Source organism: Labrus bergylta, chromosome 16 (assembly GCF_963930695.1).
Source record: "Labrus bergylta chromosome 16, fLabBer1.1, whole genome shotgun sequence".
NCBI classification, from domain to species: domain Eukaryota; kingdom Metazoa; phylum Chordata; class Actinopteri; order Labriformes; family Labridae; genus Labrus; species Labrus bergylta.
In genome coordinates, this window is record NC_089210.1 from 8615996 (window position 1) to 8636136 (window position 20141).

At 41.9% G+C, this 20141-nt stretch overlaps 2 protein-coding genes across 3 annotated transcripts; one reads left to right on the forward strand and one right to left on the reverse strand.

Moving 5' to 3' along the window:
* Window positions 1–28: 28 nt before the first annotated feature.
* On the reverse strand, window positions 29–1913 carry LOC136183042 (micronuclear linker histone polyprotein-like). The gene is made up of 2 exons (XM_065964782.1): window positions 181–1913; window positions 29–68 (listed from the first exon to the last, which is right to left on the reverse strand). The coding sequence occupies exons 1-2, from the start codon at window positions 1911–1913 to the stop codon at window positions 29–31; spliced, it is 1773 nt and encodes a 590-aa protein (XP_065820854.1).
* A 1212-nt stretch (window positions 1914–3125) lies between these two features.
* On the forward strand, window positions 3126–19620 carry LOC109992913 (protein outspread). 2 transcript variants are annotated; one of them, XM_065965024.1, is made up of 22 exons: window positions 3126–3402; window positions 5285–5362; window positions 5484–5549; window positions 5954–6105; window positions 6213–6297; window positions 6473–6548; window positions 7131–7290; window positions 7747–7849; window positions 10938–11036; window positions 11780–11836; window positions 11919–11987; window positions 12473–12562; window positions 12649–12758; window positions 13012–13474; window positions 13647–13733; window positions 13824–16229; window positions 16463–16610; window positions 17154–17271; window positions 17387–17546; window positions 17637–17738; window positions 18292–18378; window positions 18891–19620. In XM_065965024.1, the coding sequence occupies exons 1-22, from the start codon at window positions 3277–3279 to the stop codon at window positions 19029–19031; spliced, it is 4983 nt and encodes a 1660-aa protein (XP_065821096.1). In that variant the 5' UTR covers window positions 3126–3276; the 3' UTR covers window positions 19032–19620. The 2 variants fall into 2 exon arrangements, with proteins under 2 accessions (XP_065821096.1, XP_065821097.1); XM_065965025.1 differs by having other exon boundaries at window positions 7134–7290.
* Window positions 19621–20141: the final 521 nt, after the last annotated feature.

Here is a 20141-nt window from a genome sequence, read left to right on the forward strand (position 1 = left end):
ACGTCCAAGAAAGACGTCACAAAAACGTTCAATCCGAACCATATAAGGCAGTCCTGTAGACGTCGATACTGGATGTTAAAGAGACGTAGTTTTTGATCGTCTTTTAAACGTTCACTATTGATGTCCAAGTGACATCCTTCAAAATGAATGTTTTCATTCATATCCTGATGTTTGGCTGACGCCATATCCCGACGTTGGGCTGACGCCATATCCCGACGTTGGGCTGACGTCATATCCCGACGTTGGGCTGACGTCAGATCACGACGTTGGTCTGACGTCATATCCCGACGTTGGGCTGACGCCATATCCCGACGTTGGGCTGACGCCATATCCCGACGTTGGGCTGACGTCAGATCACGACGTTGGTCTGACGTCATATCCCGACGTTGGGCTGACGCCATATCGCGACGTTGGGCTGACGCCATATCCCGACGTTGGGCTGACGTCAGATCCCGACGTTGGGCTGACGCCATATCCCGACGTTGGGCTGACGCCATATCCCGACGTTGGGCTGACGTCATATCCCGACGTTGGGCTGACGTCAGATCCCGACGTTGGGCTGACGCCATATCCCGACGTTGGGCTGACGCCATATCCCGACGTTGGGCTGACGCCATATCCCGACGTTGGGCTGACGCCATATCCCGACGTTGGGCTGACGTCAGATCCCGACGTTGGGCTGACGTCAGATCCCGACGTTGGGCTGACGTCATATCCCGACGTTGGGCTGACGTCAGATCACGACGTTGGGCTGACGTCATATCCCGACGTTGGGCTGACGCCATATCCCGACGTTGGGCTGACGTCAGATCCCGACGTTGGGCTGACGTCAGATCCCGACGTTGGTCTGACGTCAGATCCCGACGTTGGTCTGACGTCATGTCCGGACGTTGGTCTGACGTCATGTCCCGACGTTGGTCTGACGTCAGATCCCGACGTTGGGCTGACGTCAGATCCCGACGTTGGTCTGACGTCAGATCCCGACGTTGGTCTGACGTCATATCCGGACGTTGGTCTGACGTCATGTCCCGACGTTGGTCTGACGTCATGTCCCGACGTTGGTCTGACGTCATGTCCCGACGTTGGGCAGACGTCATGTCCCGACGTTGGTCTGACGTCAGATCCCGACGTTGGTCTGACGTCAGATCACGACGTTGGTCTGACGTCAGCCCACGACGTTGGGCTGACGTCATATCCCGACGTTGGGCTGACGTCATATCCCGACGTTGGGCTGACGTCATATCCCGACGTTGGTCTGACGTCATATCCCGACGTTGGTCTGACGTCATATCCCGACGTTGGGCTGACGTCATATCCCGACGTTGGTCTGACGTCATAACACGACGTTGGTCTGACGTCTTATCCCGACGTTGGGCTGACGTCATATCCCGACGTTGGGCTGACGTCATATCCCGACGTTGGTCTGACGTCATATCCCGACGTTGGTCTGACGTCAGATCCCGACGTTGGGCTGACGTCATATCCCGACGTTGGGCTGACGTCATATCCCGACGTTGGGCTGACGTCATATCACTACGTTGGGCTGACGTCATATCCCGACGTTGGGCTGACGTCAGATCACGACGTTGGGCTGACGTCATATCCCGACGTTGGTCTGACGTCAGATCCCGACGTTGGTCTGACGTCAGATCCCGACACTGGGCTGACGTCATATCCCGACGCTGGGCTGACGTCAGATCCCGACGCTGGGCTGACGTCATATCCCGACGTTGGTCTGACGTCAGATCCCGACGTTGGTCTGACGTCAGATCCCGACACTGGGCTGACGTCATATCCCGACGCTGGGCTGACGTCAGATCCCGACGCTGGGCTGACGTCATATCCCGACGTTGGTCTGACGTCAGATCCGGACGTTGGGCTGACGTCATATCCCGACGCTGGGCTGACGTCATATCCCGACGCTGGGCTGACGTCAGATCCCATATGTTAATGTAGGCCTACAGCTGCTTGCTGTTGATTCAGTACTGAACTCCTGTAAATAACTGAATATCGAATGGAACTTTTCAAAACTAGATTAATTTAGAGGGGGAAACACATTCGATATAAATACAACCCAATAGATACAAGACAGATAAGATAAGAGTACGACAACAACAACAAAAGTTGTCGATTTATGCTGAACGTTTTTTTTTTTATATATTGTGGAGATTCCTTTACGTACCACCACAGGGAGCGCGCGTACCACCGGTGGTACGCCTACCATAGTTTGAGAACCACTGAATTACATCATTACGAATAAAAATCATTCATTTGGAAACTCTAATAAAATATTAAAGGAAAATGAAATACTACCGTCTGGTGTATACATTTTGAAATATATCCTCAAAGACCGTTTTAAATATACGGTCAGTCAAAATTAAAAAATACATTGAAACGAAGAAAAAATAAATGTATCTCTAAGCTAAAAAATAAAAACGTATAGGCCTACATCAGCATTTAACTTTATCTGGTAAATCTGTTTCCTTGAGAAAATAATGGAATAGGCCTATTTGTGTCAGACTCTCAAACTGAAAAAGGCAAGGCAAGTTTATTTATATAGCACATTTCAACAACAAGGCAATTCAAAGTGCTTCACACAAGACATCAAAAGCATCATGACAGAGGAAAGAAAAGAAAAATTAAAATAGAACATTACAAAAAAATAAATAAAAATCACTGGAATTATTAAATCTGAACATATGTTCAAATAAAAATAATTCAAATGAAATTAATTGAAATAAATTAAGTAAAAATATAAAAAGAGTTAAAAGTTACAGTGCAGAGTTAAAATTTAAAATCTTATTAAAATTGTTTAAGGAAAGGAAACGAATTCACTTTTTTTTTTATATTCATATGACTACATCTATGCTACTGCTGATTTTGCATAATTGAACATCACTTGAATAGGCTACGTCATTTAGCTTGGGACGGAACCAAGCCAAGCTACATTTATCAGTATCTAATGTAGTGAAATGTGATTTAATAAAAGTTATTTTTTAATTAAATGTATTTATTGATTTGCTTCTTTTTACGTCAACCTTGTCGACGGCTTTAATTTTGAATTGTAACCGGATGTTCTACGTCAGATGAGGCGTTCATGACCTGATATTTACAGTCGTTGGTTCATGACGACAGCAGTCAGCAGGAGCTCGCGCTGTGTTTGACAGATGTTCCTGAGTGACAAACCTTCTCGTTGAACACTGGAGGTCTGATTGGAGACAGCGGTGTGTGTCTGAATCTTTACCCGGCATAGAGGAGCGAGACCACCGCGAAAACATGTCGGCTGACAGGGCGACGAGTCCGTGCAACAAATTCCAAGCGAACATTTTCAATAAAAGTAAATGTCAGAACTGCTTCAAACCCCGAGAGCTTCATCTGCTGAACGACCACGACAAGGAGCAGGTACATATAACCTATCATTTAAATCATGTAGACATTTTACTCTTTATTTTCTGTAATGTTTCGACTTATAAAAGTGTTGAGGTGATTTTTTTTTTGGGCACAAAAATCATTTTTATTTACTCTCTGGTTTTTTAATACAATCCTAAAGTGAGATGAAGTCAGCCTACTGCCATAATACTACTTTACTCAAATTTAGATTCATTTAAATTTAAGTTCGATAACTGTTTAAATTATTATTATTGTTTTAATTATTATTAAATTATTTATCAGCATCCTAAACTGGCAAACTGGACCAACATTAAGTCTTTGTTTATTGAGTTAGGGAGTTTATCAAGTTTGGATGTTTTTTTCACATCCAGACTGTCTGTAAATATTATTAACTTCCCTAAACTGTCCAGCTGTCAGTAATTTATTTCTGTATGTTCTCTTTAGATATATGTCAAGCTAATCTGTAATTTGTTACTATGTTTTCCACTTGAGTATATTCATTGCTGTCATTTGAGATATAAGGGTGAGGTTTACAGGCAATTGGTCCATTCAGGTTATTCTTCTAAATTAGAGTAAACTAGTTTTATACTCCTCCTCAGTTTCTTAACTTTTCTCTGTTTGCAGTTATCAGGAATTATTTGCTGTAAGTTAAAAGTTTGTATAGAGAAATACTGTAAAAGTATACATTTCTCTTTCTGAAGCGTAGAGTTACTTTCTGACTATCTGAAAACTCAGTGAGAGTTTTGTAAATGCATTTTTTTTTTTTTTTACCCAGAGACCCTGTGTCGTCTAATTGACAGTGAATTAGTCAAGTCTGTATTTACATGGGTGATCATGTTGTCTATACGAGAGGTTTTAAATAAAGATAAACTCTCCCTGTTCAGCTCGAGCCGCCAACAGTTAATATGATGTCTAACCTTCAGTCCAGAAATCCTCTGGTGAAAGTAAGAATTTCAAACGTATGCTGTATGATAGATGAGAAAAGTCTAATTAATCTTTATCTCATTTCGATAACTTATTAGTAATCAGATAAACATTTTAGCAGAATACAAAGGTGTACACTTTTTATTATCAGGTATCAGGTATGAAAAAGAGTCTATACTCGTACTCAGCAGCACTAATTCCTGTCTTAAACCTTGTTGTTGCAGGTCTGTAACGATGATGTAATCAGGCGTTCATGACAGCTCCTACATGCCTCTCTTCATTCATATGTTATTACTGTGTTATTACTGTGTGTGCTGCCTGGTTCTCTGTGCCCTGTTATTTGTGCACAGTGTTACTCAACTTGCAAACATGAAGCAGATTCTTTATAACACAGTCAACATAGAGAGATGAGGTTTTCAAAAATGTGCAGCAACTTTTGACTGATGGACGTTCTGTGTCCATGTGACTTTTTGTTTCCACTTTCTCTGTGCATTTCCTTCACTTTGCTAGTTTTTTAAGTGTCCACCTTGGGTCTTTTTGTGGAAAGCAGAGCTACTATCATACTGTTGTCAGAGATAGAAAATAAAACTTAGTCCATATTTATCAAAAATACACCAAAGCTAATAGACACAGCTGACAAAGATCTTAACTGTTTAATTGATTAATTGATGAGTTAATGGCAAGAATTGAAATATTATGAGTTCATTTTGAAGCAGAAATTCATATATATTTTTAATTTTCTTAAATAAGAAAAATTCCTTTCCCTTTGTCACGTCAGTGTTATATTAAAATCTGTGGTTTTTTTCTTTTGAAGCGCTGGTTGGTTTCAAAACATGCAACCTTAAGATGCCACATGGTATGGGTTTATTGAAATCTGTATTTAGAGAAACTGTATGTTGCCTTATTTGACTTATAGTTTCAGCTCTGTACCTTAGTCATGTGACCATGATCTCCCCCTGCTTCCCCTCAGGTGAAGCCAGTTTATGGAGGCTGGCTGTGTTTGGCTCCAGAGGGGACAGACTTTGAAAACCCCGTACAGAGGTCCAGGGTATGACACGATGCCAAACTGAAATATACAAATATATTAATACATTTTATGTTTTTATTATGACATATTGAGTCAAATAAAGTTCTGCTTCTTTGATTTTATCCTTTTGTCCTGATGTCAGAAATGGCAGCGACGCTTCTTCATTCTGTATGAAGATGGCAGTTTGAGCTTCGCACTGGATGAACTGGTAAGAAACTGCAAGAACAACATACATGATACATAAATGAGATTTACATGAGACACACAGAAACTGATGAGATATCAAACTAACAGGCAGATACATGATGCTGCCATTTGCAGTGAATCCTGCTGCGTACTTGTATTTGTATGTTGGGATCAGCAGGCTCTTTAGGCCACATGTTGTGTGCAGACTGCAGAGGATAATTTAGGTTAAACCTTCCCTCTAATGCACCCCCCCTCCCCTTCCCCTGTGATCCCTTTAAATCTCATACTGTCTCTCTATTCCTCTTTAACAGCACACACTCTCTCAGTGTAGTGTGTTATCACTCATAAACTGTTCAGTTGACCCTCTGTCAGTGTAACTCTGTGACTGACTCTCCAGAATAACTTGATTTTGTGTCTCCCCTGCAGCCGAGCACCCTTCCTCAGGGGACCATGAACCTTAATCTGTGCTCAGAAGTCAGTGATGCAGAAACCAAGACGGGTCAGAGAAATGCTCTGTGCATCACTACACCGCAACAGGAGGTCTTCATCAGAGGAGACACAAAAGAGATCATTAACGGGTCAGAGCATCAATAAGTCAATCGATCAATGAATCAGTACATCATGAGTCAGTGTATCATTAACAGGATCAGTGATGTTAACCCCCCCCCCCCATGCCATTTTTTAGGTGGAGTGATCAGCTGGCTGTCTTTCTGCGCATCAACAAACAGAACCAGAAGAAGAAACGTAAAGTGGAGCCTGTAACCTCCCAGGTACCAAAGAAGAAGAGTCAAAATCAGATGTTTCAGCCAATACAGACTGTCTTGTGAATGTTATATATAATTTATGGAACGTAAACTACCCTGGTTGTAAATGCTGAAAAGGGATGGGCAATATTAGATAAATAAATCATATTATAATCTTCTTGTTTTTCTTACGAAACATCAGGAGCCGAGTCCAGCGAAGATGGCTGCCAAAGATCAAAGTTTCCTGATCTTAGAGAGTCCTGCAGAGTCCAGCTCAGGTCTGACACTCTCTCTCTCTCACACACACACACACACACACACACTCAGAAACAGAGTCAGTCAGCAAATCAGAGACACTTCCTATCCTCTGTCCTAATGTCCTGCAGATGTTCACTCGCTCAAGTGTACCTCTTAAGTTTTACACAGAGACTCTGCGGGACAAGCATGGATGTTCCTTCTGTCACTGAAGTCCTGGAACATCACTGAATCCGTTATTTTTTTGTGTCTGTGCATAGTTGCCATTTCAGAGGATGATTAAGTCTGCTTCCAACAAATAAAACCAGTCTGACATTTATCCCCCTCTAACCTTGTGCACAGCCACTATCTCTCCCTTCGATCATCCTCCTTAGCCTCCGCGCCCCTGTCGTGATGTCCAAACTAATAATACTGAAATGAGTATAGTTTTTCTTTAGGGTTTACTGTTACTTACTACATACACTTTCAGACTTCTCCGTCAAAGTAACACGGTCCTGAGGTTTGGTGTGCAGATTGGAAACGGAACATTCTCCCTTTTATATGCCTCCAAACAGACGGTTGATTTTAGATCAGTGTCTGAAACGTTTTATGCTCCTCTTCATAAGCAGGTGAACGGTCTCCCAGCCCGGGTCCTGCATGCAGAGAATCTGGACTTTTGTGTGATCATGTGCATTCTTTGGACCTGCTGAGCAGCAGAAACACGGGCGCAGTCAAGGACGACATGTCGAACAACATCAAAACAAACAACAAGAGCCAGGACAAAAGGTTTTTTCTTTCATAATATTGTGATTATATTTAGTGTACATTTCTGCATGCTTTCTGGAGTTTCTGACATTTAAAGGTCTTAAGAAAGGAAACGGGGTAAATGTGCAAGCAATTAGCAGAGAGGCATCCTCTACACCTCCCCCTTTCAAAACCATCACACACACACACACTGAAGTGCAGATCAAAGACTGAACCCCTCCATTACACATCCGACTGCTGCTTTTACATGAAGCAGAAACTGCTTCAAGTTTGAGCTCCAGCAGTAAACTGGTTCGCTACACACACAAAAATGTAAACTCTGATGAATAGCAGAAATCAGTATATGTCTGATAATGACAGTCTGATCAGAGGGAGGAGACACATTTCTGTTAGATGTTCTGCACCAAACCTTCTAATAACGACAGGTACATAAACATTCAGACTGTTTATATTTCACTCCCTGTTTGTGTTTTCCAGTCATGGCGACTTCTCAGAAAGGCTGCTGGGATTTGACGAGCTGGAAGAAGGGTCAGCTGTTCCTAGGAAGAGCAGGAAAGAAAGTCGCACCAGCAAACGAGAGGTAAGGACAACAGCAACAAGTAAACGACACACTGAGGTAAAGTGCACACATTCTTTACTAAAGAAATGTGTGAAAACAGACTGTGCTACAAGTAGAAGTAGTGCTGTAACCCGTTTCCTGTAGTAAAACTTAATGTCCACGCTCGGAAATGTCTCCCTATAATAAAAAAGTAAAAAAGTGTCCCTCTGAAGGACATTTCTACCGGCTTATTCTTTGTAAAGCTAACTGAACCTCAACACCTGTTTAAGGACTTTTAAGACTGGAGTCATACAAATCAAGTGGATCTCTATGAACTCTGCTTCACACCTTATCCCCTTTTTTTTCACTGATGATGATGATGATGATGATGATGAAAGTCAAGATGTTAAGGGTAAAAGAAAATGACAGAAGTTTACATTGACAGTCAGACAGCAGGCCTGCTGAGGACTCAGACTTATTTGGCATACATAAAAAAACACATATTGTAGATATACGTCATTGGACAGTGTCATCATGTTTTCCCTCTGGACATGTTGTGGGTCTGTTACGGAGGGTTCCTCTGTTACTCGTCATGTAGGTAGGTGTGTTCTCTTTAGCAACACACGCTCATTGTCTCTCATCAACAGCAGTGTTTTATTTCACGTCTGCAGGCCTCTGCAAGGATTACCTGTAAAACAGTCTATAAATGACTCAGATTATTGAATCGACTGTTTTTTTTTTTTTTTGTCACTGTGTCCTCTGAGCTCCATCGGCGGTTAAACAATACTCTGATAAAAACCAGTTCATTCTAGTGACTGGCACCAAAGATCCGGATTCTTTACCACAGATTTTTTGTTATTTGTTCGACATTTTTTAAATGAGAACAGCGAGACTCTAGATTGTAATAGATTGCATTAATGGCTGGCAGGGTTCATCACAGGTAAAGGGGGCAGGGTCAGTTGGAAATAAGTGGTTTTAAAGGGTTTCAGGCTGAGACCCAGGCAGTGCAGGGACACTCCAGAAACAGAAGGAATGACTTTCTTTGTTCAAGTTTCTGCATATGAGCAGCCTTAACCTGCTTATATACTCACAAAACAATGTTAACTGGTGTTTGATATGAATCTTGAACATGTCTTCACAGGTGGGTCTCTATCTGTTAAATGACTTTAATAGTTGGCAGTAACTTATATCTGCAAGTATCACAAGACACTTGACATGCAAGATAAAAAAAAAAACAAACAGACACCCTAACACTGATTAATCTTGATTTGTGTTAGTCACGACTGGGACCAGTCAGCACCCAGTTTGTACTAAGCAGGACTCGTTTTAACATGACTCACACATCCAGGTGTTACAGAAAGAAAGAGGGAGAGGGACGACAGGTTAACAGAAAATCTGACATCATGAAACACGCAAGGAGGGGGAGTTGACACACTCTCTGAGCTGCTGTTTGTTTGTTTGTGAGATATGAGTTTCATGTCTGAAGGTGTTCAGTCCTTTTGCGTGTGTGTGTGTGTGTGTGTGTGTGTGTATCTTGCAGTTACATTCCACTGACAGAGTTTTTCCAGGATTCCTCAGAGATAACAAGACACAACTTAACATAGCAGGCTAAAGACTGTTTATGATCTCTACAGGCACACACACACACACACACACACACACCGATACAGTAGTACACTCCTTAGTGAGTGAACACCTGTTTGTGTGTGTCAGTCAAAAGAAAGAGCAGAGTTACATAGTGAAGTTAAACTCTGATGACATCTCAGACGTGTTCAGACAGCATCACACCTCAGAGCAGCAGGCTACATTCACATATGAATTATGATTTTTTTATAACAAACAAAGATATCAATCAATATTGATTTGTATAGCAGCAATTCATAACAAATGCTTTTTCATATTATCTACAAAGACCTAACGTTAATCACATTAAGCACTAAGCAACTAAGCAGTGTCAAGAATAAACAGCCTTTTAAGAGGCAGAAATCTTAAAGTAAGAGTAAAACCAGACTCAAGACGAACAGCAATCTGCTGAAACTGTGTTGGGCTTGGGAAGTGGGATAGAGGGAGATGCAGGAAGAAGGATAGGGACAAACAGAGCAGCAGCAACAACAACAATGAAGAAGATTGATTTGTAGCTACAGTGATATGTTAAAAATGGCAAATGTATGTGTAGAATTAGCAGTAAAAACTAAGTATGTAAATATAGAGGTTGAAGGACTTCAGGTTGACTCTGGGTAAAACACGCCTCAGTGTTCAGGCTGATGAGAGTCTCAGTCTGACACAGATGTGTGTCTCTGCATCTGATAATCTGAGATTAAAGAGCAACTCGTTCTAAAGGGATTTAATTTAAAAAAAAAAAAAAGAAAATAACTTTAATCATGTTCATCCTTTTATCTCATCAGGAAGTTTTTATGAGTCTGTGAGTTTATTTCAGTGTCAGGTGGAGACAAAGACACTGTGCAGAGTTTATTCAGACCTCAGATTCACAACACAGCCTCCTTCATCCACCCCCCCTTCTCTTCCCCCCCCTCGCCTCCTCTTTTTCCTCTTTCTCATACTCCTTTGCTATCTCCCTTTCACCTCTTGTTTTGTCCTCCTCCTACGTCCTCTGTCTTTTAAAAGTAATTCTCCTTCCAGAGGAGCGGCTCAGGTCGAGATCTGACAGCTTAGACCACATACAGAGGTGGTCTGGTACTTTACCAGATCACCCAGGATGGGCAAAGTATATGAGAAAGTAGAATAGAAGAGGCTACTGTAACAGAAAGACCTTGTGTCAGGTGATGACCAAGACCCTGGCCTGCAAGTCTGTGCCCTGATCAGATTGACTGCTTGAATGTTAGCAACAATTTGAAATATTATCGAATCAGAGAATGTGTAGTGTCTCCTTAAATTTCATTCATGAGCCAACCTCAGTCTGTTAATCTGTTTTACTGATGATGTGAGAGGCAGTATTTACCCTTGCTGCCCCCCCCCCCCACCTGCTGTGCAGCTCTGATCCTCCATCTGACGTCTGACAAACATCCAGAACATTACTAACTCTAATCCAAACTGTTAAACTCTGACAAACTGATCCTGCAACACATCACTGATGCACATCACATATAAAACTAAAATGTGTTTTTTACAGAAGCTTCAGTCGTGTGGAGACATCAACCAGCTCTGTGCCCCCCCACCTCAGAGGAGGACCAGGTCTCTGGATCGCAGGACGACAGACACCGTCATGACGGTGAGGCACAAACTAAGTTTCTAAAATGTACAAGTCTTTTATTTGTGTGTTTAAATTAAAGCAGCATCTTGTCACATCACACTCTGCTGCTATGAATGTGAGCGAATAAACAGTGTAGATAAAAGTGAGGTAATGTAGCTCCAGCAGCACCCTCTGGAGTCCACAAAGGGACCACAGTCACATCTGAGGTTTTATCTTCTTGGTGTGTAACTGAAAAGCTGATGTGTGGCCAGAAACAAACCATGAGCTTTACTTTTTGTTCATATTTATCAGAAAACAACAACAGTATCAAAGTTCAAAAAGTGGCACTTTCATCAATTTACAAACTCTTCCATTATCAAGGATCATTAATAAGTTATTATCTTTAAATCATTCACAGGAAAAATGTGTCTTCACATGTAAGAAGCCAGGAAATGTTTGTTTTTAGAGGTCATAGGGACAATGTTTTACTTTTGGATGCAGTGAAGCATTGTGCACTCGCACAAGTTGAAGTTTAAACTTCAGTAAAAGTATTCTGCTAATTTTCTGTGCTGCAAACAACCATACCATAAAAGTGTCTAATATTACTGATACTTGTTTTTTTTATGTTAAAAACTGTTCAGAAAAAAACACAATATATAACTTTTTATATAAATATAAAAAAACACAATATATAACTATAAAAAACACAATATATAACTGTATATAACATATACACACACGTCTGATTTTTGTTGTTAATGTTTTTTATGTTTTATTCACAGCCAGATTTATTAAACTTTAAAAAAGGCTGGATGGCCAAACTGGATGAAAATGAGCAGGTAAACACTTTAACTATATAAATATTATTGACTGCTGTTTATGTTTATTATTCTCATCAATTTTTTCATCTGTTTCCTCCAGCCAAAGAAATATTGGTTTGTTCTTTCGATGAACAGTCTGAGATTCTACAGGGACTCCTTAGCTGAGGAGGTATTTTCACATTAATCATTTTGAAGAATAAAAACACATGTTTTGTTTAGGGCTGTCAGCTTTTGAGGTCAGGTAGAATCAGTTATATCTGAACCAGTTTTCTTGCCCGCTTCCATCGCTGCAAAACCTGTTGGTTTTTCAATGATAACTGGTCTCCTATCTGGCAAACCGAGGGGTGTCCAAAACAACGGGAGTGCCTTAAAACCGCCTCCTTCTCTGGTCAAAACAACTACAGGCCATTCTGGACCATAATCAATGCAGCACTGCCGTTCTTTTTTCTACACTGAGACTACAGGGAGACACCGCAGAGGCTTATCCACGGGACGCCTAAAGGGACTAAATAGCATGCGATTAATCGCAATTTAAAAAAAAAAAAACACATTAATTTCAGTCCTTAATCTATTGTGATTACCTAGTTAAAGTTGACAGCCCTAGTTTGGGTTTAATCTCAAATGTTGAATCATATTTTTCTGTCTCTTTTTCAGTCCTCAGATCTTGAAGGAGAAATCAAGCTTACAAAGTGTTTTAAGGTGTCTGAATTTCATGTTCAGAGAAACTACGGCTTCCAGATCCATGTAAGAAAACATCTCTGAGACCAAACAGGAAATAGAAACCTGCTTCATGATAACAAGAAGAGAAATGTTTTTTTTTCCCCCCACAGACTCCTGATGGCGTCTTCACACTGTCGACCATGACAGCAGGGATGCGCAGGAGCTGGATCCAGGCTCTGATGAGGAACCTTCATCCCGCTAACACACCTGACGTCACCAGGTAAAAATACATTTCAATACTTGGAAGACTTCAGGTTGAATTTAAAATCTTAATCTAGTTAAAATAAACAACAAGTCTAAGTCAAAAGCCTTGGTTGTTCAAGTGAGCCTACAACTTACTCTAATCGTTCCTTTACCTTTGACCATTAGCTTAACGAAATGTATTGTTTGTACATGAATGATCTATTGTTGACCCCCCTGCTCTTTATGTTGAAATGTCCTCATTAAACATGCCTATCTAATGTTGTGAACAGTTTACCTGGACTCCAGGTCTCATCTGAGCACCTCCTTAGACCGGACCTGACTCATGACTCCTCATCAGCAGAGAAAGATGAGATCAAACACGTCTGTGTGACGCAGAGACGGAGAGAAGGACGATACAGAACCTTTGACTGGGTCGGGTTCAGGTCTCAGGACTCTAACCCTGAGACTAAAGCGTGTCAGGACACTCAGAGTAAACCGGGTCAGGAACCGGACCCTCAGAGGACGGAAGCTGGGAGCTCTGAGGAGAGGAGGAGGAGTAGGGAGGAGAGGAGAAGGAGATACGAGAGCGTTCTGGGCTTCACTTTGAGTCCAGAGTCCCAGCAGAAGACGGAGGAGGAGGTAGAGGAGTGCTGGAGAAAGGTGGAGACGAGTTTCTTCAGATCAGAGAACAGTGTTGCTGTTTTCTCAGAAAGCAGGGACTCTGAGGAGCAGCTGGAACAGTTCAGGACCATGGTAAGAGTTAAACCTGGGTTTAACAAGTAGAGAGTAACAGCTACAGCAGAGTAGCATTATATTTCTTTCTATAAATAACTCTACGAATCATTATTGAAGCTTTAAATAACAGATGTATACCTGTTATTTAAAGTTATGATAAACCTCTCATGTATGACTGTTTTGTTTTAAGGTGGAGGATCTAAAGGCTCAGCTGGAGGAGTCAGAGCGTCTCAGACTGAAGCTGGAGGATGAACTCAGAGCAGGAATCAATCGTCAGGTCTTAAACATTTCAGCCCAGATACTTTATTGGGAGTCTGTGTTCAACATCCTGACGATCATTTAACTTTTGTCTTTCCTCCTCTTACAGCTGGAACCTCCTCTGAGTTCAGACGCAGAAACACTGAGAGAAAGCAGCGAGAGATCGCAGCAGCAGAACGTCATCAGACAGGAACATCCTCCTTTGACACCCAGGATCCTGCTGCATGACTCCGAGGGAAACCTGAGGGAGCTTCTTCATACAGACCCCGCACCTTCCACATCCTCTGCACCATCATCCTCACCTTCATCACCCGGCGAAGGTCACACTGCAGAGACTCTTTTAGACGTAAAAACAACAAACCTGCAGACTGATCCACACGGATTTTGCGAGCAGCTTCAAAACAAACAGTATGGATCGTCAATACCTGATCAACCTGCAGGGACTGATGACACCTCTCTGTACGCTTGTGTGGAGCATCACATTCCTCCGGACCCGGAGGTGCTGAGAAGGCTCACACAGGAGGCACAGCTACTGCTCAGCCAGAAGGAGGCACTGAACCAGAGGAACCAGGAACTGCTGAACCAGCTGACAGAGGCAGACTGTGAGATCGAACGTCTGAGGGCGGAGCTCAGCAGGAAGCTCACTCAAACCCGACACCTCCCTGATGAAGAGCCTCATATCCTCCCTGCTGATGAACCACACCACCTTCCTGATGAAGAGCCTCATATCCTCCCTGCTGATGAACCACACCACCTTCCTGATGAAGAGCCTTGTCTCCTCCCTGCGTATGAACCACACCACCTTCCTGATGAAGAGCATTGTCTCCTCCCTGTGTATGAACCACACCACCTCCCTGATGAAGAGCCTTGTCTCCTCCCTGCGTATGAACCACACCACCTCCCTGATGAAGAGTCACAGCACCTCCCAGATGAAGAGCCTTGTCTCCTCCCTGCTGATGAACGGCACAACCTCCCTGATGAAGAGCCACAACTCATCCCTTCTGATGAACAACACCACCTCCTTGATGAAGAGGAGCGTCAGGGAGGATCATGGGTGGTGGATCTTCAGTTGGAGCTAAGCCTGAAGAGCCAGGAGCTCCTGGAGGCTCAGAGTCTGATCTCGTCACTGGAGGAGAGTCTGAGGGAGACTAGGGAGCTGCTGCAGCTGAACCATGCTGCAGAAGAAGGGGAGGATCTTAAGGAGGATGGCAAGGAAGAGGAGAGACACTACCCTCAGAGTTTGGATGAATCTGAGCTGACAGAGTTTAAAATGCAACTCAACCAAACAGAGCAGACCTGTGAGGAGGCTGATGAACTTCTGTCAGTTGCAGGGGCGGAGCTCGATATCAGGGGTCAGAGTCACACAGATGAAGAGAGCAGCAGGGTTTTAGGTCCTGATGAAAAAAAGATCCAGAGAGTGATGTCGGGCATGATGATGAGGATGATGGCCTTGGATCGATTCCTGGAGGTGATAGATGAGGTGGATGTTAGCTGTAGTGAGGAAGGGGAGGAGCTAACGATGAAAAGTCAGCTGAAGATGGAGGAGGCGTTCTGGAGTTCAGTGATCAAAAAACTGGAATCAGATCATTCTGATCTCCAGGAACAGAAACCGGAAGGGAAGCTTTTCAGAGAGGTGACGGAGCAGTTGATGGTGGAGAAACAGATGCTGCTTTTAGGGCTCGGTCTAATACATGAAACAGGTGCATGCTCAAAGGAAGACAGAGACGCTTTCACACGCCTGGATTTAATCTGGAGGAAAACTGAAAGCAGGAGATCTGAGAAAAAACATTTAAGAGACGTCATGCGGATGAAAATTACTTTGCTTAACCTTATTGCCGCCTCCATCAGCTCCTCTCTCAGCTCCTCCGTCAGCTCCTCCACACTGGACGGACTCCGGCTGGTAGCAAACAGACACTCCAACTCTTACCTGTCAGATTCGTTCTGGTTCGGTCTGATTCTCTCTGCAGCCTCCGAAGCTCTGTCCTGCTGCTTTTTAAACCTTCAGTGTAAATTTGAGGGAAAACTCAAAGAAAACAAGAACACTCTTATGACTTCTTCTTTTCTCTGCACAAGCTGTGTCGAGCTGATGAAAGAAAACCGTGAGTTAAGAGCCCAACTGTCCAACAGAGAAGAAGAAGAGTCATCATCACTGAGAGAACTGTCGGACTCGGGTTGTCAGACAGCTGAGACTCCAACACAGGACTCCGGAAGTGAATTACAGGCTCAATATGACAGCGTGTCAGAGGAAAATGTCCATCAGACAGCAGAGGAGGAGGGGTTTGATTTAGTCTCTCCTTCATGTGATAAAGATGGGGAAAGAGTGGTGCAGGAAACGGAAAGAGAAAAATCCACACAAACAGACCCGAGCTCAGAGACAGACGAGGTTTTACTGCTGAGAGAACGAGTGAAGGAGCTTGAGGAGCAGCTGTCCATCATGCAGGAAATGAGACAGAGGTTTGATGGGAAACTGAATTCTGTTCAGATGCAACATGAGAGAGAGATGGAGAGACTGAAGGTGGGTGCTGCTGGGTGTGTTTTTTTATATATATATAGATGTTTACATATATATTTATATTTATCATAAGAAGGCAACAAAAACTTTAAAAACTTTGAGCTCTTAACCGCTACATGACCTTAGGGTTAGGGTTAGATACATACAGACATACATACACTGTTTATTCTCTGCTATGTCCTTTATAACAAATGATGATGGCATAATTACTAAGAAGTTGTCTTTGTTCCCTTCAGGCTAACTTTAAGCTGGGTTTCGCCTCCATGGAGGAGTCTCACCTGAAGGAGGTAGAGGAGCTGCAGCGTCAACACCAACAGGAAGTGGAGCGCCTCCTGATGGAGAGAGACGTTCTGCTAGAGGAGGAGAGCGCTGCAACAGCAACCGGTTAGAGGAGTCAACCGTCCGATATTTCATTTGTAAATTTATGAGCCAAGAAAATAAAACAAAGCAGACTCTTAAAAGCAAACACTTGAATCTAGATTAAATCAAGCAACAGCCTTTGAGTTTGGACCTAGAGAGGTAACTTGATAAAGCCAGCACCCACAAGGTTTATATACCTAAATGATATATCACAATTCAGTGAGTGTCCACTAGAGGCTGTCTCAAAAAGTGAGTCAATCCCCATAGAGCCCTATGTCAAAATATTCTACTTTATAGCACTTTACATCCTGGTACAAAGAACAGTTTTTTCATGTAAATGTCAGGCAGTACAGTACTGAGAGAGATTCTAGTATCATTTTATTTACATGTAACACTAATGGGCAGGTTTATCTGAATCTGTGGTCACCATACCTGGCTTGTAAGCTCCTTCTGTGTTTTTTCATACATTGATTTAGTTGCTGACAGTTGGCTGTATTGATTAGAGGACATGTTCTTTAAGATACCTGGTGTGTTTATTCCACCACCTGTGTTCTCCTCTCCTCTCAGCTATCGAGGCAATAAAGAATGCGCACCGTGTGGAGCTGCAGAGGGAGGAGCAGAAGAGACGTCAGTGTGAGAGCAGCTCAGGTAACACTCAGCTGGAGGACATTTACAGACGGCACAGGTACGCATGAATCTGTCTCAGACCAAAGTCAAGACTTGGAATGAAGATGAGAGTTTAGTATTTATGGCAAATATATGTGATGACCGTGTGTGTTTGTGTGTGTGTGTGCGCGCAGGGAGGAGCTGGCCTCCTCTCACAGGGAGCTTCAGGTTCTCTCTCAGCAGTTCTCTCTTAGGTGTTTGGAGGTTGGTCATCTTGTTCAGGCTCTGGAGGCAGAGAGGAAGGCTCTGAGTGTGTGTCAGCAGGAGAACCAGCACCTGAGGACAAGGAACCAGGTGAGACACACACACACAGAGTTTTTATGTCACCACTCGATGTTCATCAGACAAAAAAGACTTATCTTTGAGTTGTGTTGTCTCCTTCAGGAGCTCAGCGCTCACCTGGCTGCAGAGATCAACAGACTGTGTTCTCAGGTGAAGCAGGACAACCTGCCGGTCAGTCAGAGGATGGAAGAGTACGAGATGGAGGTAAAGTTTCTCTGCACCTGTGTGCAGGGGGAGAGCAACACTGAAGTCTTTGTTCCATACAAACTGCAACTAATTAACACATAATTGGGTTTTTTTTACCAAATATTCTTCTTGAGCAAAGGATCCTAAAACTTCTTCCACATCAAAGGTTTTCTGGAGAACAAAAGCTTCAAATCTAAAGTAATAATGGAAAAAAGTCATGCATAAAAGAAAATGTGTTTAGAAAAATAAACTTTATCTACACTGAAAACAAAACTGAAACATAACAGAAGTTTGATTTGTCATTATCTCATTACCATGTGTTTTGAACTTGAAGGAGGATGTTTCCTTTGTGTGTCTGTAGTTGCAGTTTCACCTGCAGCAAGCATTTAAGACAGTGATTCCACAACTGAACTGGGTGTGAGAAACCCTTTTCCATGACAGTTTTACCTAATGTTATGGACTTAAAGTCATCTAACCACCCTCTCAAACTGTCTCTGTCTTTGAGTGTTTTTTGTTGTTGTTGCACTTTCCAAACACTGATTATCTGTTGTTGTTTTTTTTTTTTTGTCAGATTACGCTGATAGTGAAGGAATCTGAAGTACAGAGTCTAAAGCAAGAGACGACGTCTCTGAAGGACGAACTGCAGGCAGCTCAGAGGGTGAGACCACACAGTATCAAAAGTGAAAATAACATGAACCGTTGAACTACTCAATACAGCCGTAGACACAAAACTCCAATGATCTGCAGTTGTCATTCTTTTTCAATTGGCGCTGTTGTCTTTGAATAGAGCACTGTAAAAGATGTTTCTAGTAAAAGTGTATCTCTTAAGGGAAGTCTTCTGTAATGTTTTAGAGAAAGTAACCAACTGAGCTTGTCAGTGACAAAAACAATAATTCTTGAACTTGAAGTGGATTTGCTTGTAATTGCCCCAAAAGGATAATGTTGTGGCCACTGAGGCCATGGCTCAGCTTCTGTCTGAAGCAACCAACAGGAGACATGATTGAATATTAAAAAACATTTGTGTCATTACCTCTGCAGCACGGTAGTCAGCAAACAGGAACATGTTCTGTTGGTAATTTTAAAATAGTATTAAAAAGGTATAAAGCAATAAACTACAGAACAAAACGAGACCAAAACTGAACCATGCTGTTTGTGTCCATCATGTCACAGGACAAGAGGAACGCCACCAAGAAATACAAAGAAATGTTCACCCAGCTTAGCGTCCTGAGGGCCAAAACGGATCGAGAGACGAATGAACTGCGGGAAAACCTGAGGCTTGCACACCGTGCTCTGGACCAGACTACATCCTGAAAACAATACATCACTAGAGATAACTAGAGAACCTTTTTTATCTTGGCCCACAATCTATTTAATAACTTTATTTAAACGTGTTACAATGTCATGTATTTTTTCATCCATGAAATGTCATAAAACAACTTCACACTCCTTTTTTCACCTCAGCATTTTTAAAGAAAATAAAGATGTTAATAATGTCTGTCTGTTATTTCCCACGGAAGCCTTAGACAGACATACATCAATTCATTTTATTTAACTCAGTTTTCCTGGGATAATTAGTAATTTTCACGTTTTCTTGAGATTTCGATTCATTTTTCTCATTAGCTCGGGATAACAAAACTGGTTTTCCCTTGATAAAGACAAGCGTTATCATGAAAATACGAGACAAAAATGTCAAGATATTCAGAAAAAAAAATTAAGTAAAAGTTCAGTATAGGGTTAAGTAACAGTTTTGATGCATGTCCCTTTAGATCTTCCTTAATTTTCTGCCTTTCTGTTATTGTGAACCTTTTTGACATCTAAAATTACCAGAAAACTGCTGTGAATATGCAATTAATTTAATTCTATTTATAAAGATTTATAATAAAAATGTTTTATATGTAAACCCACTTAGTTATTGTTATTCTTTCATTTGACTCTTACAGTTATAGGTTTTTTTATCATGTCTGTTTTCATTGTTTTATCCCTGCTTTATACGTCTTTAAACTGGTCCAATATCTAGTTTTTATTAGTTTAATCTTTTATATGTAAGTGTCTGCGTGTGTATGAATATGTGTGTGTGTGTGTGTGTGTGCCTGTGTGTTTGTTTGTTTCTCTTTTAAATAAAACTGGAGGATGTTCCTGTATGGTCTATTTTGTGTTGTCTGATTACAATTTGACTCGTTTTAATTGTTTTTCCTGTAAAGCCTAATTATAGAAATGTAGATTAAACCTCAGTTTACTCTGAATATGTTACAGGATGCAGTTGACATTCAGTATTTTCAACCTAAAGTTAAGTTAGCCTGAAGAAGGTCAAGTTCCGAGTTTATACTTCAAAATAAAATTGCTAGTAAACTTTTTTTTTTTTTTCCCCATTGTTCTTTTGGCTTGTAAGGTAAAAGTGACAGTAAAGAAAATATTTCCAAA

Coding starts and splice junctions, on each gene's coding strand:
- LOC109992913 (XM_065965024.1), top strand. CDS start 3,277: ATGTCGGCTGACAGGGCGACGAGTCCGTGCAACAAATTCCAAGCGAAC. Junction 7,291..7,746: donor AACAAGAGCCAGGACAAAAG/GTTTTTTCTTTC, acceptor TGTGTTTTCCAG/TCATGGCGACTTCTCAGAAA. Junction 7,850..10,937: donor GTCGCACCAGCAAACGAGAG/GTAAGGACAACA, acceptor TGTTTTTTACAG/AAGCTTCAGTCGTGTGGAGA.
- LOC136183042 (XM_065964782.1), bottom strand. CDS start 1,913: ATGACGTCAGCCCAGCGTCGGGATATGACGTCAGCCCAACGTCCGGAT. Junction 69..180: donor GCCCAACGTCGGGATATGGC/GTCAGCCAAACA, acceptor TTTAACATCCAG/TATCGACGTCTACAGGACTG.